This window comes from Malurus melanocephalus, unplaced genomic scaffold (genome assembly GCF_030028575.1).
Source record: "Malurus melanocephalus ecotype Western Australia unplaced genomic scaffold, MMel_1.1 scaffold_438, whole genome shotgun sequence".
Lineage (NCBI taxonomy): Eukaryota > Metazoa > Chordata > Aves > Passeriformes > Maluridae > Malurus > Malurus melanocephalus.
Window position 1 is genome coordinate 3,907 of NW_026623670.1, and position 25,241 is coordinate 29,147.

Sequence of the window (25,241 nt, forward strand, 5' to 3'; positions counted from 1 at the left end):
ATGAGCTAGGCATGGTATTCAGGCTCCAGTTATTCACATTTCTCCTCATTCAAATGTCTGGAAAATATAATTAGTACTGAAATAGACAGAGGTCATATTTCTAAGCAAAATATTATGGGGGGGTAAAAATAAAAAAAAATTAAAAAAAAAAAAAAAAGAGAAGCAATTTTACTAAATGACACTACACCACAACTGAACAGATTATAGCTCTTGAATTTTTCCAGTGCCTCAGTTATGTGTTTACGTTTTACAAAGCCATCTTGTATGTGCTTTGCATTAAAAATGTATTTATTACTCACACTGATACATACATGTTCTGAATTTAACAATTTACTCCTCTGACCMAAATTATTCAAAATATCAAGGTAGCACTAGCATGAGATGGCTCTGGATCAAGAGTTTCTTTTTTTTTACATATATATATATTTGGCTTTCCACTTAAAAAACAGTCCAATCAACTTCATCTATAATATGTGTTTAATTAGACATCTTCAGAACAGATTCAAGAAGTTTTTATATGGACCAGAGCTTTCAAAATACCAAATTGTTCATTTATTTATTTTTAAGCTTTTAATGCTTTCTTTCAGAATGACTACAATTATGAGGCTTGCAAGAACAGCACACAAACACCCTACCCTTTCTGCTGCACCAGAAAATCCAGTGTGTCTCACTGATGCAAAGAACAAGTTTGCGCAATTATACTTCTTTAAAAACCAGAGGCTTTTTAAAATTGCTTTTAGCTCCTACAATGTATTTTAAATTAAATTACTATAACTTCACAACCACAATCACCACTACCCGGGCGTAGTGCTRAGGAGCACTATTCAGAGGGCACGTTTAAACCCATGCTTTTCTCAACAGAATTTAGTGATGAGACGTCCACTCATAGTGCTTTGCTAACAGCTTTGAAGTTCTTAAAACCAAAACCAGCTGCTGCAGCCAGCCCCAAGCCCAACAAAGCAGCCTTCATCTGTTTATACTATCAGTGCCTCTGGAAAGATTGGCAGACAGTGCTTCTGGTGATAGATGCATACTGAAACCTGATCAAGGCTTGGGTTATTTTCCTCCAACCAGCAATGCTGCAATTCTAGACAGGCAACAAACCCCAAGATCTCCACCGGGATGAAGAGAGAAGCAATGAAARCCCCAATCCCACTGTCGTCCCAAACATTAACAAATTGTCCATCTCATCAGCTCTGAGCAAAATCCACAATTACTTCCATGTGGTTCCCAGACACCAGCCAAACAAGTTTTGTAACACAAATACATGCAAAGTGGTTTGGTCCATTAAAAAGGGAAGCTTCAATCTCAATGTTAACATGAGCTGTAAGGTGACATGAAGTCCAAGCAGAGCTAAACAAAAAGCCCCAAATGACAAAATTACCATCTTCTACTGACCCCTCCTGCTCCAGTGTTGTAAGGTCATCAGTTGTCTCAACAAAAAAATCCTGAAGCCAAGCCTGACAGGTCAAGAGCTAGAAGGGCCTTCCCCTCCATCAGAGATGGAATATGACAGAGGTTTCCAACAATTATTATTTAACTCTCCAATCCTCCCACCCTTCCCAGTTTCAGAACCCATCCCACAGCTTGTCTTGTCACCTGCAGGCTTAACCCAAGGCCAAAGCACTGAAACCAGAGAATTGCTTGAAAAATCAACTTAATTTGCTTGCATACCTGCTGCTTCCTTCTCTAGAAGAACCAAAGCAAACATACCTGGGCAGCCTGGTCCCCAATGTCTGGCATGCCACCATCTGACAGCCGGCTCCGGTATGGTCCCCCGGTGCCCTGGTGCTGTTCTTCCCCGTTGCTTTCTGCTTCAGAGGTCTCCGGCTGAGCAACCTCCACCTCCATTGGGGTGCAGTGCCCATTCCCRTGCTCTGAGCCCAGCTTCTCCTTGCTATCTTTGCTTCCCGGTGTCCTAGTGATGACCCCAAACTTCCTGGTCCTTTTCCCATTCTGAGCAGCTCTGTCTGCGGGCTCGGGGCTGGGCTTGGCTTTGGGGTCGCAGCTGTTGCTGTTGTTGCCGTTGGAGGGAGGCAGAGGGGCTTTGCGCTTGATGCGGCGCAACATGATCAGGTAGACRAAGCCGCCATTCCAGCACTGCTCGGCCAGGTAACTGCAAGGCAAGGGACACGTCAGGATCACTGACCACTGACCTGCAGTGCCCACATCCCACACCAGCACCCCAACGCGCTGCGCCCCGTGATGTTCGTGCAGATCTCAGCCAGCTGATTACCTGATGTATGGACATGTTAGGATAACGCGAGGCATTGGCAAATACTCTCTTTCCTCAGTATTGGAAGAAAATACCACGAATCAATGACACCCTACCAGCCACCCAGGCTGATCCCACCACAGCATAACATGGCAGCTGGTAAATGCCACCCATTCCCAAGACCCTAACCTCTATACCTGCAGTGCAGCAACATGGAAAGGTGGAGTAAGCRAAACCAAGTGGAGAGTGTTTCCAGCAGAGTATTAAAATAAAKAAATATTTTCTAAAAAACAAATAGAAAATCAGGCAGGCTTCATTTGTGCAGCAGCCCATAGAGCATCTGCATCTGAAATGAGCCTCCTTAGTGAAACTAATCTTCTGCTTCAGTGTACGTACATGCTTTGAAGGCCGCGGGGAAAACAAAACATCAGCCACTAGGGTAAACAAGCACAGCACCAATGTCCCCAGTACAGCAAAGCACAGCACTACAAGGCATCCCAGCTGCTTTAAAGGGACAGAGAAATCAGGTGGGTTTTCTTCATATCAAGCATATTCCAATCAAAAMCAGGGGCCAGTCATCTCAGCAGTGCAAGGAGCAGCCTCCAGGTTCTCCTACCAGAGCAAAGCATCACCTCTCCTCCCAAAGCCTCTGGAGATGCCTTGGAGGAATTAACATTTCTGCTTCAAACAAACCCTCTGTGACCTTACTCAAATTGCACCCATTGATGCAAAAGGGGAATCTAACTTCATGTCTCTTTCAGGAAAGGATATACCTCAACCCAAATTCTTGAAATATTTGAGTTCTGAGCCAAGGGTGTAACCAACTAAGAGTACAAACAAGCTGGAATTTGTATGTAGCAGGTTTTTATGTGCCCTTTCACAGYAATTTAGGCTCCAAAACTATATTGCATTTCTCACTAGTAAAGGGAGCAGGAATTTCCCAGAGCATCAAACAAACCTCTGCTGCAGCTGCAATGAACTCTTCACTAATACAGAGCAGTTGCTGAACCTACAGCTTTTGGAGGAGATGAGAAACTAGGTGTGGAGTTGAACCACAGAAGATCCTAAGAGAAAACAGCACAGGACATGTGCTTGAGAAAGGAGGAACCACTCAGGAGTCTGCCACCAAGTTTTTTCTCTCCCTTCTGCTTGTAGGCTAATTTTCCCTTTCCCTTTCTTAAAAGTTGTTTGGCCTTAAATAAAACCCTTCAAACTCAATCCTGCACAGAGGTGACTCAATGGCAAAACAGGAAAAGCTGTGATAACCCCTGAAGCAAAGGAGTGAGGAAAGCACTCTCAACTACTCAAAGTAATCCAGACCAGCCTGGCAGAGGCGCAAGTAACATAATAAGTGTGTGTTTCTGTCCAGGGACAAGAGCTGATATTTTCACTCCACTTCTTCCCAAAGCTTCAGTGTCCCCCACAGACAACATTGGCATTCAAATCACTTATATTTAATTAGGAAAACTGATGTTCAAATGAATACCACAACTAAATAACCTTAAAAGCAGCCCTGGAGCAACAGACAGGAAGGACAAGTATACTGGCTGTGACAGAGTTCCCAGTGAATACAAACCGAACTCCAACTCCCTGGACAGTCCTTTCAGTTTTCACCAGGCAATCCTTTTTCTCCTCCCCCTTCCCCAGACATAAAAAAATATTTAAATAAAGCCCTAAACCTATCTTTTTCCAAATGGCTGAAAGCAGACAGCCAACAAGCCCCAGTGGTTGAGGAGTCTGTGCAGGAAAGGTCAACTGTCTGGGTGGCCACAAGGTGACACTTCGCTCCAGGACTCACATGATGCTGGCAGGACCTGAAGGATTAACCTAAAAAAAAAATCCTGAACTAAGATGGAAGTATTTTTGATTACCAAGTTAAAAGAAATATTCTTTTAATCAACTGAAAAGGGGCAGTTCTGTTCCAGAAACAATATGGGCTGCCTGTTTTTCACATTTATCTTTCAACTCAAATTTCAAGGCAGCCAGTAAAGTTGATTAAAATTCATGACTTTTGCTTGCAGCAATACCACTGCACTCTGATCCATCACACATAAGCCTGATAGCACTGCTTCTCCTGGCACATGGAAACAAGAAAGCAGCTCCTCTTCCCATAGTTGTGGCTTACGTGGGGGCTGCCCACCCTGCCTTTACAGAGAGTCAAGTCTGCCTGACTTGTTTCTGTGCAGGTGCATCTACATGTGGCTTTTTGAAACATCAATCTCTGAACTAATTACTGATGTATATTTTAGTGCCAGCAACCAAGTGCATGCATATCAACTACTTGATTTAGGAAGTAAGGGGAATAAGAGGGAACTTAGCATATAAGYCCAAATAAAGTAATTCTAGAGAGGCAAAATTAATTTACTATTTCACCTCCACTTGTGGCAAATTTATTCTGTTCATAAAGTGTAAAGCTATAAGAAAAAAGGGAGGGKATTTTTCCTATCCACTCTTCATACACAACCATTCCTCTAGTCTGGTTCAGGGTTGCAGTGAGTGGTAATAGATGCAGCTGCACTGAAGTCAGCAGAGCTGGGCTGATTTACTCCATATGCTGAGATGGCCTGCATGTTCCAGGCATGCAGCCTGTAGTAACTCATGGGTTTATGTCTTCTTGAGTACTTCTAAGCAGTTCAAAGAACACAGTAAGTTTCCATGAAAAAAAAAACCAGTATTCTCTGGGTCAGTGAGCAATTACCTTTGCATGGCAGCAAGACACTGCATACACCAGATCATGGCAGGTATTTCCGGACAGGCTAAGTCCTGCTGGGACCAGTGAYGCAGTTAAGTGGCATCATTATCTCAACAGTTTGCTTCAAACCAAAGACCAGGAAAACCAGCACTGATATAACACTAAACTAATACCACAAGCTAGGAGACAAGAGAGGAAAATAATATACTACGAAATTGCAGTCATTTTATTGTATTGCCCTCCCAAGATAGGGATGAAAGCTGAAGAGCCGGAGCCACCTGTAATTTCTGCTAAGTACATGCCACCTACTTAGATGGCTKCCTTCTCCTTGGCCATTTCTTTCCTGTTTAAGTAAGAAGCCAAAAAACAACAGGGAAGCACAGCAAGCTCTCAACGCTGCACAAAGAACATGGAAGGTTGTATCAAAGGAGTGAGAACCTTCAGATTTTAAATTGCTTTCCATCAATCCAGGAGCATTCCATGCCGGAAGGGAATAGTGCAATGGACTCAATAAAATGTAATTATACAGTCTCGGGACAGCAGAAAACTGGAAAAAGATAGACAGGACCCCAAATCCCCCTTCTCAAGGKGTTTAATGTGTGCAATGCAGACARGCCTTTTTTTTTTTTTAGATTTGGTCCCTGTAGAGCACTCACAAAGATTTTAGCAATCAATACACCAACAGTGTCTCAGGCAGGGCAGGATCAGAGCTGATGAACATATGCGGCAGCTCTTAGCACAGATGTGGGGAATCAGCTGCAACCTCCCAGCTGTCACTTTTAGCTTGAACACAAACTTCAGCTTGGATGGAGAAGGCACATGGACAAAAAACATCCCTAATTCAGCTTTGATTGATCCAAATTTATTGAAAAATTACACTCTCTGTTTCTCACTTGGGTTTGCAGGGGATAGGATAGGTTTTGGTGAAAGCCTTGGATCTCATACACCAACTCAGATACCTTGGGTAGACAGTCCAGCTGCCACCTACTTACAACACATAATAAATCCTATTATCACTGATTTTAAGTATGCAAGAGATTTTACTAACTGATCATACATCTGTTTGTATCAGCTACCAAACCAAAACATTTTACCAGCAGAACAGCTATCCACACTTATTACATTTTCCAGTCTTTGCAAGGTCATGTCAAGTCTCCCTGCCACAGCTGGGAGACCCCTTAGACTCTGCAGCATCATCTCCACGAACAGGATCTAAAAAAAATCACTGAAATACTGGCTTGGAAACATTTCCCACTGGCATGCTCAGAAGGAAGGACCACCCAGCTGCTCCCGCTACTTTGATCTCACCCTGGCACCAGTGCTGGTAAAACCCCAACCCATATTAAACGTAACCCTTAAGCAGTGGGGAAGACTTGCTCTTCTCTGTAGTAGAGAAAGCGTGAAAATGTTAATAATCCTTAAAACCAGAGGAAAATTGTTTTACACTTGAAACAGAGTTGAAAAGTTACCTCTTGCAAAGCTCAACCACAGGCTGGAAAATGCAACCTGTAGCTGGTATCAAGGGGTGTTTAATACTCTTTTCATATCAGAGCTATAAAGACAGAGACATAACGTTCACTTCCTTGGGAGACTATTTTGAGTTATTCAGCCAAATCCCATTTCTCCCCTACACAGCTGAACTGACTGCTGTGATCATAAAAACTGATAAACTTACTGAGTTTATTCCAACTTCTTGGCACACATGTCAAGTGTCAGACTCAGAAATAGTGTCTTAGTCTAAGAGAGTAATTTTTTCCTTTTTTATATAAATATATATTTGAGTGTGCGCATATATAAATATAAAGGTTTACTGACTTGACAAGAGCATGCTGTCACAAGCTCTCTGTCACATCCTATCTCACTTGAACAAATGCAGACAGCCACACTGAGCCATGGAAAAACCAAAGCACATCCAGCAGCCGTAAGAAATCATCTGGATCCACTTTAGGGTCAGAAATATTGAAGTAGGTTTATTTTACACTAATAATACTATTTAGCATTTCTCCAGAAACCTTCATCGTGATAGATCAGAAACTGCTTTGGAAATGATACACACAGAGCATCACTGACATTTGGCCAGCCAGCTCATTGTGCAGCTCACCAAGACAGGGAGCAGAAACCTCAGTCGAGACAACCACTTTCAGAGCCCCTGCCTAGCCCTCCCGGGACCTATAATGTCCTTTGCAGGACAGACAGACCACTAATTTTTATGCTCTTCTCTGAAGGACTTTGGCACAGTAAAATGTCTTGAAACTCAATCTTCTTTAGGCTGGAAAGATGAAGGGCAGTGCAGATCCTGGCAGAACTGAAACCTTCAGCCCCAAGGGGAATTTTAAAAGCTAAACTTAACAAACCATTTCTCCATGACAGCTGCAAACAAGCTAACTTGCTTTTCAGGTAAGGCAAATTAATGGCTAACAGATAGTGATGGATGGAAGGGCACACRGATCCTGATGAAACCCTCACCTCATTGCTGTCACTGTGCAAGAGCACCCATCCCACTGAGGACTGATTTTGGCAAGCACCAATGGGAACTTTCCACTGATTGCCACATCTTCAACCAGGAGTCAAGCCTGCCTCAATGCCTGCAGGCAAAGGGAAACACCGACTTACAAAGACCTGGGCAAACTTTGCCGCATCTGAGCTTGCAAGAGATTCTGCCTCCTCAGAGCTGCAAGGACACCCCATGACCAGCCCTCTCACCCAGCTCCTCAGAGGACTAAAGCTCTCCAGCCATAATTTATCTTAGCAGAAAGCAATGGTGTTGGCAAACCTGGCTGTTACTTCAACACAGTCTTGGGCACAGAGCTGCAGCATAGCAGGAATAAGCGTGATCCAGTATCTCATCACCAACAAGCCCTTTCTTGCCCCAGGCTCTGCAGGCAATGGCACACACAAGGGACACAATGTTCTCCATCTCCCTTAATAAACATGAGGAAAGGCAGAAAGGGCAAAGGAAAAGTCAGTCACATAGCTCAGCTACTAATCACACTGAGGGAGAGCATTAAAACACCTTCTGTGTTCCCATCTTCCATTTCAGGATRAGCAGCCCTCAGCTTGGGGCCAAGGTTAAACAGCAACTCCCCAAGTCTTACAGAGGCCATGGTTCTCTGTGGCACACCAGGTTTTCCTCAGAATAGCCAACTGACAGCTTTCTGAAAAATAAAAYTCCAGTGTTTTTGTCTATGGCATGTTTTGCACAATTTATTTACAGCAAAGAATGCAACTAGACTTACTGAAATTTTGAAGAAAAAACAACTTTGGAAGTTAAATTTCAAGGTATATTTGGTAAGGCTGGCAGGAGGCCTTGGGCAGGACCTCCTTGCACACTGTGAAATCCTGAACTCTCAGGAGTGGTGGAAAGGGAGTGGAGGGGGGATTGCTGCTGTACTTTTGTGGACTYCCTGCCTGCCTACAGCTTTTGCTGGAAGAATTGCAACACAAGACCAAGGCAAAGCCTGGTGAGACATCTCACATCACTTGATACCAACGCAATGATGTGGCTTTGAGTTTGGGAATTTTTTGGCTTTGAATTCCTTTCCTCTTCCTGTGCTCCACCTCCCTGACAACACCCCAGGCAAGTCTTTCCATGGAAAGATAGAGCCAGCGACATGGCATCCCACAGAGCTGCTGCAAGGTCTGAGGTGGTGAAGCCACTGGCTTTAAATATTACAGTTTCACAATCACCTTACATCTGGGATCAGCCAACACCAAACAGCAGCACAGCTTTCCTCCCACCCCATGTCCTGCCTCCCCAGGTGCTGGGACAGTCAATGGGCAACACTACAAATGAACCCAAGGAGAGAACCAATCCAGCCTGAAACTAACTCAGCCACAGCAAACTTTCAAAAACTCAGTCCTCAAGACAGGGATTTTAAACACAACCCAATACCCTCATCTGGTCCCAGTGGCACAGAGGCAAGGAGAAGAGAAGACTGGAAATATCAGGGGACCATGCTTCTGCTCCCCCCAACAGCCCCCASCCACACAGGGCTGAGAGACGTGTGCAGCCGCAGCCCAGGGCAAGGGAGGTGCACACCCCACGCAGACAGGAGCAATGTCTGGCTTTGGCTGAATGGCATTCACACCTCTCCTTTCTAAAACCCAAAGGATAGATAGACACCCTCACCACAGACAAGGAAGCCCAGCTGAATCATGTCCCCATTGTGGAGAGAAGACAGGCTGCGTCATTTCAATTCTGATGGCACAGCACAAAACCCACACACTTCTGCCCTGCATGTTGTTGAGATGCTTCAGAAGCAYATCCAGGGACTCAGGAGAGTAACAAGCACAGCAGGGACCTCCAAAATATCTGTTAGCTCATGGACAAAGGATGTGAACAGCAACACTAATCCCTCTTCCCTCCTGGCACCAACATCTGAACAGGATGACCTGAGGAATGGCATAGTTTCTCCACACCTAAGGAACCCCCAAAACTCTAGACATCCTAAACCTAATATATTTTGCAATTGCAGGCATCATAAAATCCTTTGGTATTTGGTGACGTATGGCTGTGCTAGCAAAGCAGAGCAGTGACGCTGCATTCAGACTGCAGATTTTGAACTTGAACTTTACAGAGGTCCTGATTTTACTGAACATGCAACTCCCACGTCTGCATTTACAAGCCACAGAAGATAAAAATACATGGTCCTTTTTTGGTTTGGGTCCTAGAGACAGACTAATGGRTGCTAAGGAGAAAAATTCTCTTTTTTTCTTGGTTAGTGGCAGAGTACACAAACAGAAATGGTCTGATCCAAACCATTCTGGCACTGAATGCTCCAGTTWGTTAGTTCACAGCTCTGCTGCAAATGGAGGTTAAGCTGGATATGCAGACATGTTCAAAAATACAATTTCCAGTTACAATATACTAAACAATTTAAAGTGGCTAGTTATCACTTTAAAAATTACAAAAAGTGGCTTTCTACTTTTCCCSTAACGGGCCAAAGCGATACCAAGTTTCACACGGGCATTATCACCTGCTGCTACCCTGTGACCCACASTGTGTTACTGCTGTTCAGACACTCTCTCCCAGCACCATGACTTCCTTYAGACTACACACTCCCGGAAGCTCCGAATGTTACCCTGTGCAACTGCTCCCAGTTCCCAAGGATCCTCCCTGCAACTGCTGTCTCACTGAGCACTTAAGAGGCAGGTCAAGTTTTATACCTCTTCTGTGCTTTTACCAAAGAAGGCATCAATTTCCCTTCCTCTGGAAGCCCAGAGGTTGATGTGCTCTTTCCTGGATGCCACGTTGTTCCTACCAAGGTATAATACCCACTCCATACTGAAAAGCCCAAACAAGTTCACATTTGCAAAACACAGAGCAGAATCATAGAACACTCTGAATTGGAAGTTTCCAGCTTTCTTTTTGGAAAGGACCCACCAGGATCCTCAGGCACAACTCCTGGTCCTGCACAGGACAATCTCAAGAATCACACCATGTGCCAGAGAGCGCTGTCCAAAATAAACCACCCAGCTGRAAAGCACACAAGCCTCACATGAAGGAAGAGGGCCAAAAGGCATCCACGTGTGACCCATGTACAAAGTACATMCAGGGTATGATGCTGCTGCCACTCCACCCTGAATTCTCAAATCTTGTTGCTGTGTTTACACCTCATCACCCTATTTCCAGGGCTTCCTGCCTTTCCACCAGGCTATTTTAGGATCACTCCTCTAAAACAACCTCTTTCTAAGCACCCAGCTCACATCCTTCCCTCTTCCTCCCTGCAAATCTTTTATCTAATTCTGCCCCCGGTTTCAAATCACACCAGGAAGCAGTGACAGCCARGAATAGATTTAACCAGAGAGAAATGGTTTCTACCCAAAATTGAATGAGAAGTTCAGCACGGAAGAAGTCTTTACCATAATCCAGGATTTTTGCAGAACTGCTGCCAGGGAGGGTGCCACAAAAATTCCCACGTGTGCATATGATGACCCCCTGATGCCAAGCTTACTGGTGGGAGGGCTGCAAGACTATAGGGTCTGAATCTGCCCCCAGCCAGTGCTGCTACAAGAGCACAGGGAAGTGCTAGCAGCAGGTACAGACTGTTCCTGGGAGGTGAGATCATCCCTTTGGGATAAAACTGCCTATTTTTCCCCATGCAGAAATTATCACAAATGCCCAAAAGGCAAGAGAACAAACACATCTCACTGAAATAGCTTTTATTCCAGAAGCAAAGTTTTACAATGGTATTTTAAATGGGGGGAGAAAAAAAAAGAAATAAAACAAAATAACAATCTCTGCAACATTGTTTTGGCAAATCACATTATTTAGGTTTTAACATTAGTTGTAATTCCCAATGTACCTCTTTCCACTGAGAAGTGAAGGTTTGGATGTCTGCAAGCGATGAAAATGAGAGCCAGAAAATTTAATCAAGTCTATTTTACAGCAGGAAGCTGTGTGCTGGGTTAGAAGAGACTTATTTCCAATGCTATTGCAGGCTCACTTGAGCTCCTGAGAGGAGCCCTATTAACAGAGAGAAGCCCAGCTTCAAATAACCCTGCAACTGCTGGGGGGCAGATAGGGAAGGAACAAATTCACAGCTCTCGGATTTATTTGAGGGGGCCAATTCTAGCAGCAAGGGATACTTGCCTTCAGAAGACCGCTCAGCTTTGAGCATTTTCCAGGATTCTTTCTAATACTGAAAATGGTAGCTACTTCCATCAGCAGCTTCCTCCTTTCTGGGGGGAGCAATGTCTCTTATCGAGCAGTTTGACCACGAAGYTCACAAAGCCAGAAATGTGAATTTGAGATGAGAAATTCAGCTCTCCACTAACAGCAAAATAGAAAACCGAATTCTCCATCAGAGCTGGGGAAAAGTTGGAAAGGGTGATCCAACAACACTGCAAGAAACCTTAACAGGTGGATAAGAGCCTGAACTCATACAAAATTCCCCATACATTACTTTTTGTGACTTAAGAACAGCCAGCCCTGAGGAAGAAGAGAAAAGGAGTGAATTTTCCACAAGGGATGAGACTTTTAACATGCCCAGGCGATGCCATCACCACCACCACAGTGCTCAGACTCAGCCCTACCTGCTAGGCCATCAGTGTCTCCTTTCACTTGCACCCACTCTCGCAAAGGATAATTCTGCCTTTTGAGTGCCATCACTGGCAGGGACAGGAGGTTTATTTAGCTATTTAAGGTCACTGTTTAGTTCTGTGCAGCGGGACGGGCTGCATATACAGTAAATCCTGGGGATGAACTGCTTTCCGCTCTGACTATGGGCTTGCTGAACCGTGCTTGCCCTGCGTGCTGCGACAGGTTTCCAACCATAATAACCCTGCACAAAGCACCATCTCTTGCTCAACAGTTTCCATCAGTCACACCAAACCCTTTCTCTCTCCCACTGCCTAAAYACATCTTTGATATTCCTGCCGTTTGGCCAGAATAAAGGACTGGTCCACTCTAAAACAAGCAAGCTGTGCTGGCACTCATTCAGTTTTACAATTCTCCGTGAGAACAAACATTTCCCAGCAAGCTGCCCAGTGACAGCACTGAGGTTGCTTCTGCCCAGGCAAGAGCWCTGCTTTGAATTCAGGCACTTCACTGATGGATGCTCAGGATTCCCAGGCAGAAGCAGATCACCAGCAAAACAACACCATTTACCAGCTTGCTGAGGCTGTCACCAGCTCAGGTGAGATAATYACCCCTGCTCAGGTGACAGCCGCCCCCACAATGACACCGCCACAGATACTGCACATCCCCAAAATCCAGCGCTCAAATAAATTTAGGAGCTACAGCCAAGTCTCTGCAACAAAACAGCCTGCAAAGGCAGGGACTGGACTATGCCAGATATACATGTGCGTCTGCCTGTAGGGAGTTTGCCTCTCTCCTTGGATCCTCACATTATAAACCAGCTGCTAATTACATCCTCACTTTCTGTTTCTACCACAGTGAGTTTGAATGAAGCCAAAAGGGAGAAGAATTAAGGAACACACATGGCAGTAGCCATAAACATTTCCTAACTTTCACTTGGTTTTGCAATACAAACAAGACAGACATGCCCTCCTTGGAGAGCCCATGGATTAGAGCTTGCAGATGACTTCAACTTCCCAACAAACACTTTGCACACAGTGGAATTTCTGGATTTAATACAGAATTTGCAGGCTGTTGCAACCACTCTTCCAGCTACAAAACACATGAGCACTCCCCTGGCAGGCCACAATGAGGACTAAAATCCCAGAAACTGCCTTGGGACAGTTCCCACCAGCACCCCTGAAAGTGAAAATTATTTCAACAGTCAGGAAGGTGGATGGGACTCTGCTTTCTACAGCGATTCATATAACTGGCTTTTCCCAGCATCAAATCAATCTTCCYCAGCTGCTTCTGCTCATCAGGATTTGTACCAAGTTGTAGCTTCATTAGATGCTGCCAAATATAACACAGGTGCAATTCAACTTGGAATATGACAGCAGAATTAATTTCTTTTTTTTTTAATTAAAACCAACGGAGACAGAAAGCTCTCATACTTCATCCCATGTCAAGATGCCACCCCACAACTTTTCTGTCTAATATTTTTCTGCCTCATACCTCCATCAAACCATGCCAACAGGAAGGGCTGTTCATTGCTGTCTGCTCCTTGTGGACTCAGGAAGGAGTCCTGCAGCCCTGAGCTGACCTCTGAGCAGGAGCTGATCCAAAAGGTGCCTAAGGTGTGACAGCCCAGAGACCAGTCAGGACCAAATCTCTGATCACAGAAGCCAATAAGGGGTGGGCATTGCCACACACCACCCCACCCCAGTGGGGAGGAGTCCCTGGCACAAACACTGGGACACCCTCCTGCCCAAGCAGGGGGAACAGTGCCATAGGAGARGCATCACCCAGAATTGCAGAGCCCATTGGGCTTGCTGCTCAGCAGCTCCTGGTTTGTAGGAAAYGCCTGGTGCTGTAGTACCAGAGGGAATACCCCTGGGAGCCCTGTGAAGAGCTGCAGCAGATGGCAAGGAGGTGCAGCTCACCAGTCCCGCTCACCTTGCACAGAAGGGAAGATGGCCAGGGGCTCACCTTGCTCCCCAGTGTAGAGGGGAAGATGGCCAGGGGCATCCCTTTTTCCTCCAGGTGCCAGACCCTGGGGCTAYGAAAGGTCTGTCAGGGCATTGCCGGCACATGGAAAAGCCAGAGACGAGGGAATTAAGCATCCAGCACTCTGCACTGTGGCTATACTTCCCAATGCATCACACCATCAACTTAATCACCCAAAGTAGCACAAAACAGGAATGACTGCCCTCCTTTTTTTTTTTTTCTTTTTTCTTTTTTTAGATTTTACGATCCACCCAGAAATCTGCAGCTCTGGCACGAGACAGACCAGCACCACGTCACAAGAAATCCCCTGTAAGCCTTTTGATGACTTTCATCTATTATTCACTTACCACAAATCCTTGCCATTAACAAACTGCACTAAGGGAATCCGAACTTTCAAAGCCACAAATCTCCTAATAAYTATGGCCGCTTTATACATGCCTTAGGATTAGCCATGTCATCTGGTTAGAAACTCAAAGCTGCTCTTCATTATTGGATCCAACCTGCCTGCAAACAGAGAACAGGCTGGTAATTCTGCCCCTGATTTCAATGATGCAGAGGCAGTCATTACATGACATCCTCCCCCTGGACACATCCAGCCCAGTGGCACACATTTATGCTGCGCTACTGTGCCAAAGACCCAGAAACCTCCCTCGAGCACACTGACACCAACCCTGGCAGACGGCGCTGGAGTAAACTTGACTCCAAGCATACTCAGGCTTCACACTGGCTCCTAGTATGCAAACCGAAGGCAGTTTTACAACTATCTGCTCTGTAAATTMAGAATGCCTTTTAGTTGCTTTGAAAAATAAGAGCTTATTTAGTCAATACATCGGCTTCTTCAAAGAGCCTTCAAACTAATTAGCCATACTCAGTTACTATGAAAATACAGGGCTTACACTCAATACTCTTGATGATAACAGAGCTGATGCTTTGGTACTGAAGCTATGGAATTAGCACAAACTTCATCAGATGCATTTTCCTATAGGCTCCAAATTATATTTCAAACTGAATATTTTCCTTTCCTGYGGTGGATGTGGGAATTCACTTAATTCATTTGTAAGTTCAAAGCAATAATGATTTTTAGCCCATGTGCAGATCAAGAGTTTGAATATTCAACAGTGACAGACAACGTGAGGGGATGGAAGACAGGCACATAAGAGAAGATGCTGAAAACAAAAACGAAAGCTGCAGTAAAAAAAGTAAAGAGGGTAAAAAAAATAGTTGTTGTACAGATGAGCTGTACAGCTGTTCCAGTTCAGCTTTCACAGGACAGAGAAGTGGGGATTGCTTAATTTAATGCAAGTGGCACACTAGCCAGAGGCAAACCCTCCCTCATAGATGCAGATAGGCTGTCAAGCACAACAAAGTTTACAAAGCCCCACAAGATATGCAAAGGGCAGAGAAGCAGACTGCAAGGCTCACAAATTTTAATTCCAAGAGTTCCTGCCCATCCCTGCTTCTTAAAAAGCGGGTTTACTTGGCAGATAAGCTCTTGCTTCTTAAAAAAAAAAAAAAAATCAAAAAAGTAAAGAAAGTCAAAGGCAACAGCATCATAGAAAAATAAATTTCCTTTCCCCTTCTGACTTCCATTTATCTGCTTCACATGCAGGTTTACTTACAGCAGAGACCAGCAGGGATGCATCCGAAGGCTCGGCACCACCAGCACTCCCTACAACCCCAGTCCCCTTCCTCTCCTGCTCCTCCTCCACAGCCTGCCCCACCCAAACCACCAGCTCTTCCAGCTCACTTCCCTTCCCAAGGGAATTGATGCCTCGTTCTCAAAAGGTGTGACAAATCATAATTCTGAATTTCAGGACAGAACCTGGCAGCAACTTGGCAGGGGGAAGAAGCAAGTTCTTACAGGGGGACAGGGGGAACTAAAAATTACCATTACGTATCATCACAACTTCATTATTAGCTTATAACATGTCATATTGCTGATTTCCTTCCCCTCCTCTTCCTACACTTTCACTGACTGTATTGATTGGACTTGTCAGCATGTTCTCACATAAGATTGAATTCAATTAAATGAAATACAACCAACGAGACAGCAGGTATTCGATGTTTTCTTAAAAAAAACCCATCAAGTAGCAACACGTGTGGACAGCCAGTGTAACCTGAAAGAAGGATGCTCCATAATGTATTTAGTAACTCCTATCTGCAGGGAAAAAGCCAGAAACAGACTTTAACCAGCAACTCTCTGCAAGTGTCAGGACAGCAGCAGAGCACCACAGCAACTGAATCTTGTTTCACACACCGGATCAGAGTTTAATCTGAGCCGCAGCCACATAAATCCAGAGGGGCTCTATTTAAAACCAGTGCGGTGACTCATCCCATGGAGAAAAGCATAAATTCTAACTCTGGCATCTATATATTTCTCAAGAAAGCCTTTTGTTTAGCAACAAGAATTTCTTTGTTGGACAAGCAGGGAGCTGGATTACATCCCTGTGGCAGGACATTTCTGCTCCTTTAGCAACACAGAAGGGCATTAAGACAGCCCACATGCAAAGCTGAGACTGTACATGTGTATGCCAAGCAACTCTGCCATGGGCGCTTTAATACCATGCTGTTTTCAATCCTCCCCAGCCACTGCAACCCTACAGCAGCCCTAAGGCTGTTCTACGTCCTTATCCACCCCTAACTTGAGCAGTAAAACCCTGAAAAACCCTCACCCTCCCCAAAAGTCAATGGGCATTTTGCTGCCTGCCCCGCAAGACCAGGATTTCCTTCCCAGAGCACAGTGATGGCTCAGAGCCACAGCTGCTCCTTCACAGCCCTTCAAAAAGCTTTGCCAAGAAGAGCAGAGTCTTTTTTTAGAGACTCATCCCTCGATTGCTGAGAGGCACAAGATTCTCATTCCTGTCAGCCAGGACAGGAGCCCTCAGCCCTGACACCCAGCACAGCAACAACTGCCCCAGGGACTTCCAGCTTCCACTTTCTTCTCACCTCCTTCTGCAACAAGGAGGTTTTGAGTCMACCCCCTCCCTACCAGCCAAAATTAAAGCAAGTCAGCACAAAACCAGCTTCTTTGAAGACAGAAATATCCAACACCAGCACCACTTTCCCTAGGCCCTTGTGTTAAATGATAAAGTCCATTWGTAGATCCTATTTGTTTGTGTTTACTCAGATAAGAAGCAGCAAAACACAGTCTCCATTGACTATGCTCATGGAAGTCATACACATCAGATAATCTCAGCACACTGCCACTGAACACAAGAACAGACACTTCAGCAACCACACACCCCCCAGAAACAAAAGACCCACATCCATTTTGATCGCCATTGTGCCCCGTTTCCATGACAATGGTGACACCACCCCCATTATGCATTAGGACTGGTATCAAATACAAAAGCAGGAAAATATCCAAACTGAAGGATGGGAACCTGTTGATTTTCTCCTTTTTCTTTGGTGCTATCTTGATGCCAAGGTGCTATTAACAGCTTCATCTGTTATATGCAAAATCTTAAAATTAGACTGCTAGAGCCTTTACTCTGAAATATTGTAGYAGTTCCACTCCCATGAACAGTTTTTCTTTGTCTGGAATATTTGCTCTCACACTGATCAAATACAGAAACACATACACATGCAAAAATTCTGCACTGTGCTGGGCAACTGATTTGGTTATCAGCAGTTCAGGTGCCAGGTCAAAGTCTGGGCTCTGGATGATTAACCTATGTCAAAGCTAAAATACTACAGGATGTAAAGCTTGTCATTTAATGCAGAACAATGATACAGATATTAATAAAAGTTATAGGATAGTTAAAAATCTAGCAAAATCGTTATCCAAACCATTATAGTTATCACAATAATCTCCAAAAGTTTGATTAAATCTGATGTGTCCTATTGGATTTTGCACATTTYTTGTATTTACATAAAACACACATACTCCATGCAGATAAACAGAGGGCCCCTTACTACCTTGAAGGCRCCAAGCCAGTAGTAGCTCTGCTTTCTCATCGTGGTGTTTGCAAACTCGCGTTTCATTTTGACCAAGCAGAACCACCCTGTTACAGCTGTTACTGCATTTTTCATGTACCACACTACATGTTCCCAAAGCCAGAGCTGGCCTAATAAAGAAGGGACAAGGGGCAGCGCTGTACTCACAAAGCCCTTCTTGTAATGGCTATGACTAAAGTCTGTCACTTTGGCAAAGTTTTTGGCAAGGRCCCTATGGAAATGTGCTAGCTAACAGCAGAGGAAGATGCTGTCAGCTCTCCACATGCCCCTGGGCCTTGAAAATCCCAGCTTACCTCCCAGTTTAGATGTTAACCCTCCTCTCCAAATGTTTTTCCCCTAAATCTCTCACAAATTTTCAAGCTTTTTTTTCACAAGAGAAGAGAAGCACAAGTTCTTCTTTCCCTCTCTAGTTCTAAACGTAACAGCAGATGTCAGGGTTTCAAGGCAGCTCCTTGTTCAAGCAAGGAGAATGCAAAGCCAAAGCATGAGGCCAACTATTTGATCAATACTCTTTGATTTAATTAGCTTTGGACCATGCTTGAAATTGATGCCTTAGAGGAGTTGCCACAGGCAAAATTCAGTTTACAAGAAGGATTGCTTTCACCATCCGAGAAATAAAAAATAGAGGCTATAAACCTTGGAGGGACTGAGGACARTTTACCACCTAGAGAGACTTGCCTTCAGCAAACCAACGTTCATCTGACTTACCTAATAGTTGAACTCCTATAAAGAAAACATCTATCACATCAAAATTATTTATATATTTTTTGCCATTTCACTTTCATTTTTCAACTTACTTAATTCATTTTTCTTATCTTCCTTCTGTACCTTCCTAAGTCAGTTCTTTGTGTAGGAAGCCGGTATTGCCCAGCAGCCWCTGGCACAAAACTTCCAGCTCTCTCCAAAATGGGTCACAAAAGCTGTTTGCTGCACATAAAAGCTTGTCACCTCCTCCAAGTTATTCAATTTTATCTAAAAATCAAGACCTTCATGCATATATATGAAAAAGTGCTGTGAACAGAGCACACCACTATCTCAGTAATATCTACCATATTTTAAGGTCTATTTACACTTGCCAATATACATATATTAATCCTAGTGTATTGGATCCRGACCAGAAGCTAAAAGCCAGGACATGAGGCTTGAAGTAGCAGTTTGCATACAAGTCCAAACTTGGCAGCTTAAMCTCATATATAATCATCATTACTCAAATTCAGTGAAGGGAGGGCAGACCTTAAATCCCTATTAGATTTACTGACTTACTGATTTACTCAGTTTATTAATTTCTTTTGTACCTTTACTGATCCTGTCACAAAGAATTCRAAATGGAGGTCTTTAACCTAAGGAAATTATTATTGCAGTTGAACACGTGCTTTATATCATTAATGACACCTCCAAGACGGGTCAAGCACCCCTGCAGCTCAAATGCCAGATCCTGCATTTCATCCCTAAATGAGCAGTAAAGCCTGAGGAGGAAACTGAGTGGAAGTCAGGAACTGGCAAGTGTCTCCCTGCCCATCCCATGGTACCCTTTTACACACTATTCAATGTCAGCTAAGACATCCTTGGCACCCACATCACAGTTTGCTCACTGCTGGTCAAAAATATGCATGGCAGAGAGYAGTTAATGAGTTCAATGTGAAATAAATTAACTCAAATCACGACCTCACAGAATTGACAGTGTATTAATCTCTTACACCAAAGCTGTGCAAGAGTACAGCTGCAAGAGCAGAGCTCTACAGGCACTTGCTGTGAATCCCCCCCTGCAGAACTGAGGGCAAGCCCAGCTTTTGGATGTGCTCCACTGTGCAGCAGCCAGGGCCACACACAACCTGCATCCCTGAAATTCAACTCCATCTTTCWTCTTTGACACCATCTGAGAAGCACCAGGAACAGACCTGAAGCTCCCAGCACCCAGAGCTGACTTTTAACCTTCTCACAGGAGGGCAGGCAAGGTGTGAGTACAGCATTGTGAACAGCTCTGGTCTCAAAGATGTGCAAAGATAATAGATGGAGAGGTGTGAGGAAAAAAAAAAACACACAACCTGCATCCCTGAAATTCAACTCCATCTTTCTTCTTTGACACCATCTGAGAAGCACCAGGAACAGACCTGAAGCTCCCAGCACCCAGAGCTGACTTTTAACCTTCTCACAGGAGGGCAGGCAAGGTGTGAGTACAGCATTGTGAACAGCTCTGGTCTCAAAGATGTGCAAAGATACATAGATGGAGAGGTGTGAAAAAAAAAAAAAAAAAAAGGTAGGGACATCTGCAGTTCTGCCAGGGTCCTGACTACCATCTCTTCTTTCAAGTGATCATGGAGAAAAGCCCCCAGATCCCACATGCTACGTGATGTGTTGTTACTGGGGTAGCTGCCAGTTCTACTCAGACCAGTTTTCAGTATCTGGAAAAYGAGAAGCTCTTAAGCACCTTCAGCTAATCTGACCAGGGGTAATGTCAGTTGGGCTCTGCCTTACCAAACCCAACAGCAGGAGAGCTCTGCCAGGCAGCCAACAAGGACTGCAGGCAGGCAGGAGACCCATCACGCTGCTGCCTAAACCTGCCTGTACAAGAACAGACTAGGAAAGAATCAATCATCTTTTATTTTCAGGGTCACACATGATCTTTACTGCCAAACAGGTGGTGAGGTCAAATTACAGCTAGGGAAAAGGCAGTTAAAGGAAAGGAAGAAAATGAGAGTGATCCTCCCTAGTAACTAAATGAAGGTAATAAAAACAATATCGGATCCATAAAGTGAGAAATGGAACCCCTTGAGGAGGAATGGGGGGCCAGGAATCACAGCCAACCTCTGAAGTCCAGAGAACGTGGGAAAACCCAACTATTTCAAACTTGCCTACCACATAAGAATTGCTTTTGTATGCATTAAAAGCTGTGCTGCTTTCACCACCAACGTGACCAGCAGTTACAAAAGGAGAAATCTCAACAACAAAATGCTGAACTATGCCATGCCAAAGGCTGCTGTCCCACGCCAGCAATATTCAGAGCTGGACCATGCTGCCCGCTCAAAGCCACAGCCACTGCCTGCAGGACAGAACAAAAGCTGTGTCACTATCCTGYATGCAGAAAAAGAGACAATAGCTCCCACAAAGCCATCCAAAGCCTTTTAGTGAGATTTCTGGTCTAGGATCTGGTCTGATCCATCCCTTAAAGCTTTAATCAGCTGTGCAGTGAGTTGGCATACCACCCTTTTAATATCTACCCTTTTAATTATCTATCTGAGCACTCTTCCCTAGCCTCAGGAASAAGGGCACTGACCCCACACTCTGTCCCATATCTGTAGAGAACATCAAAACGTTTTGGTACAAGGTATCATGTCRATATTGGAAATCAGAAACTGCCCTCATCTCATGTCTTGGGGTTTGGCTTTTCTGTATGCYKGTTTTTACTCCAAAGGCCTCTTCACAGCCTTGCTGGTGGCCAAGAAAGCTGCTTGACCACAGCAGCTGGGCAGGATGAGTCAGGGCACATGAATGTCTTTTAACCCCTTTGCACCTGTGCACTGAGAGCATTGGCTGCCCAGCTGAACACAGCTGGGATTAGCTCTCTGCCATACAGGAAAACTCACACATTCCCAGCAAGGTCAAACCTTCCTATTTCTCAACACCCTTCACCAAGGTTTAAGGGGAAGGGAAAAAAAAGGAGAGAGAGGGAGAGAGAGAGAGAGAGAGAGAGACAGAGAGAGAGAGACAGACAAGCCCCAAACACAAAGTAGACTTTCCAAATGACTGACAAAGACATGCAGCCATCAGAGCACAAAACATGTTGTGATAACGCAGCACATAATACGATATAAATCGAGCACACACCAGAGCCTCAGCCGGCTTTATGCTTTGCAGMGCCCGCAACTTTTGAATTCAATAAAGTAATAAGCACCCTGACCTTAATGCAGTCATCAACGCTAAATAAAGCCAAGCACAGTTGTGCTCCTTTGATCAGTCTTTTCATAAAGGCAGAATAAATAGTATAGCTGCTTTTCTATATCCTAAGAGGCTTTTACATTTGGAAAATGTTACATGGGCACACCAGGAAAATAAGTAGAGTTTTGTTTCTTTTTCCTTGTTTTCTCTTTCCTTTCCTTTTTCCATTTTTTGTTGTTGTTGTTGCTTTTCAAACTGTAGAGAGAAAAGTTAAACAATCAACTCCCAGTGATCCAAACAATGTGTTTACATAAGGGTTTACAAAATGAAAAAGCAAGTTACTCCACATTCAAACACTCTATGGTCTTGCCAAGCGTCTCAACAGACTAATGTCCTGTGAGACACAGATTTGTGCTATAACGTTTCTGGCCAAGACATTTGAATTTTAAAATGCCAAAGACAAAGAGAGAGAACCACAGCCAGCTGCACAGCAGTGGTCCCTAGTCTGAAGCAAACTGTAGGGTTTGTTATCTTTGGGCCAGTGTTGCTGCTTCCTTGCTAGCATTAGGAAGGCAGGGATCAACTTGACTGTTCCTGTAGCCTCAAGGATTTTATCAGCCTGCACTATTGCTTGGCCCCCATTAGCTCAAAAAGCATCCTGCATGTCCCTGTGGCTGTCAGCCAGGGAGGACTCCCATACTAACCTGGTACCCTGACCACATTTAGAACGGCCTCTGCAAAGTTTTGGCAACTCCAGTTTCTCCAGAAATGCCAACCTCCAGCGATGCCAATCAGCTTAGGTCCTCGAGCCAAGCTGCTTTCTTTCCACATAGTCTTTCCACAGGTTTTCAAGACGCCCCAGTAATTCAATTAGCATTGAGGAAAAATYAGCAAGGCATTCAGCTTCTAGTTTTGCATCTCAAAACCAACGTGTGTGTGTTTTAGCTAAGGGTTGYAGCCTGGCGTTCCATGTGTTGTGTGTAGTGTGACCCAGCTTTATCCCATTTAACTAATTTCTGCTAATTAGCAAAAAATTATTTCTTTCCATAACAATTAATATTACAGCCATTACCTTTCCAAYTGATGCAGCCATGCTCCAGAAAGAAGCTGTTATCATGAAGATGGTATTTTAAAATACTACCATCCACAKAAATCAAATTTAATCACAAAATGGAGATGTTTTCCACTCACCATGACTAAATACCCTTACCAGGGAGTATGGAAGGCTGTGACACTGCCCTATGTTTCGATCCAAGTCAAACACAGGCTACTCAGAGCCCCAGTGGAGAACAACAGTGAAAAATCTTCAGATGCTGCAATACCACTGATCTTTAGAAAGTCGGGTAAATAATATAAGTAATCCTGGGTAAATCACACAAAAGACCAAGGAAACAAATCTGGGTTTCCACATCTCAGGTGCCTGAGTGCTCTGTCTACTTGRGCTAACTTGACAGCACATCTGAAATGAACATTTGAACCCTTTCCTGATGCAATGGCTTAAGGCAGTATCAAGGGAATATGGAAAGAAGGAAGTTATTTCCCCTCATTCTTCAAATGCCTCTGCGTTTCCATATTCTCCATCTCATTTTCTCACCTCTCGACCCCAGCCACAAGGCTCCTGCACCCAGCAACCACCCAGAGGCAGCCTGACCTCCCCTCCATCTGTAAAAGATACCTCCAAGCCTCAACAAGGATGGAAGGAGAGACTTTTTCACATGAAGCGGGAGAGTCCAAAATACAAGGACAGAAAAAATAACCTACAAAGTAAACGAAGTGCCCAGTCTTCAGCTCAGACCAGGGGGGCTACATTGCTGAGAGTAGGCAGCCCTGTACAACTGCCACTCAGCCACCAGCTCAGCTGAGAAAATTTCTCTCAGGATCAAGATTTCAGAGATGCACAGCCCTGAGAGCTGTCTGTCATGCCTTTTGGGGGCTCACTTCACCCTCTACTTGTGGGGAATCATACTTTCAGAATGCAAGTCCCAGGAGGTTTTTTTTTTATTATTTTCCTAAGAGCGATTCTTCCATTGTCAGTGCGTTAACAATGCTATTTTTTATTATTTTTTATTTTTTTACAAAAGCTTTATAATCCTCTGCTTTTTCATCTGAGTGGAAACCACTATATGACAGCTTTAAACTTTTCTTTCTTTAAACCCAGCACTCCCTCCTCAGCTATAATCCTCCTATTGGAAAGATTAGTCTGCAAGTCCTTGCCTCCAGGCAGCCACATCACAGMAGCGATTACAGACCCAAAAATCCAATCAAAACCCCTCATCTTTTAGCTCAATGGCCATGACTCTAATTGTGTGACAATAACAATAAGAAAATTAAGTGACAATTTGAAGTTACAAACTGCTCCCAACCCACGCCATTCATTTTGGCTCCAGGGTCCTTGAACTCTGAGGATGGCACATCTGAAAGCACCAAAATGGCTTTGACATCAGYGTCCCATTTTTAAACTCTCCCAGGCATACTGGCTTCTGAGACCTTTTGGACTTTTGATCACCCTCTGGCTCAGCCTGGCTTTTCCTCCTCCCTTCAATTTTATCCACAACGGCAAACGTTTAGTAACTACAGAGGCACACTCAAGYTCTTGCATTTTCTTTGTAGCATGATATGAACAGTGCCTATATAACTRAAATGGTAGAATTTTAGCTCTAAAATTGGAACTAAATTTTATCTCCAATTCTGTTAAATCAGAACTCAATAATTATTTTTGTGGGAAACAAAGAGATAGCAAGTTAGCAGYTCCTGAACTAAAGCTGGATTCATTTCTCCTCAACAAAAATCAGGGACATGTATTATTTATATTTCAGGGACAATGCAGTCAACACAATTTTGCAGTGGATGAAAAACACAAACCCCCTCCTTTTTTAAAAACTGCAGTGGAGTCAGAGGAATTGCCACCATCCAGAACAAATCAATGACACGCCCTGAAATCAGGCAGTTCCGAGAGCAGAGCTCCGGTCAGTCTGCTGAGATCACTGGGGAAAGCTGCAAAGTTCAGCTCAGGATCCCATTAGTCGCAGCTATGCTTCAGGTCTGCTTTTCTCCTGCAGAAAATACAGGGCAGAAAAAAAGCCCCTCTGGAGTTCCCTGTCTACTCCCTCCTTCACGGTGCATTCCAGCCCCAGAAATTTTCACTTCTATAACCCAAATAATCCCCTGTCAGTGCAGTGTCATTTCTAGAAGCACCTGGCACAGCTGTGCTGCACAACAGCAAGGGCACAKACACAGACAAGGCTCTCCCAGGTGGTTCTTCCCCGCATCCCCAGGCTTCACCTGGCTGGAGGGACATGGTAGCTCTAAGCTGAGCACCCGGCCTGCAAAAGCCCTGAAATCACTTTAGGTGGAGAGCAAAAACTAATCCCCAGCATTTAAACCCTTAAAATTACAGTATGATGAAGTTGGTTTTTTGTTGGTTTTTTGGTTTTTTTTTTTTTTTTTTTTTTTTTTTTTTTTTTTTTTTTTTTTTT

General features: G+C 44.2%; 1 protein-coding gene across 1 annotated transcript in view; it reads right to left on the reverse strand.

The window, feature by feature from the left end:
• Positions 1-528: 528 nt before the first annotated feature.
• PDZD2 (PDZ domain containing 2) overlaps positions 529-25,241 on the reverse strand; it is a 133,780-nt gene continuing 109,067 nt past the window's right edge. The window contains exon 3 of the mRNA XM_057380160.1: positions 529-2,116. Within this exon, the coding sequence (XP_057236143.1) occupies positions 1,690-2,116 (427 nt within the window). The 3' untranslated portion in view covers positions 529-1,689. The remainder of the gene's footprint in view (positions 2,117-25,241) is intronic.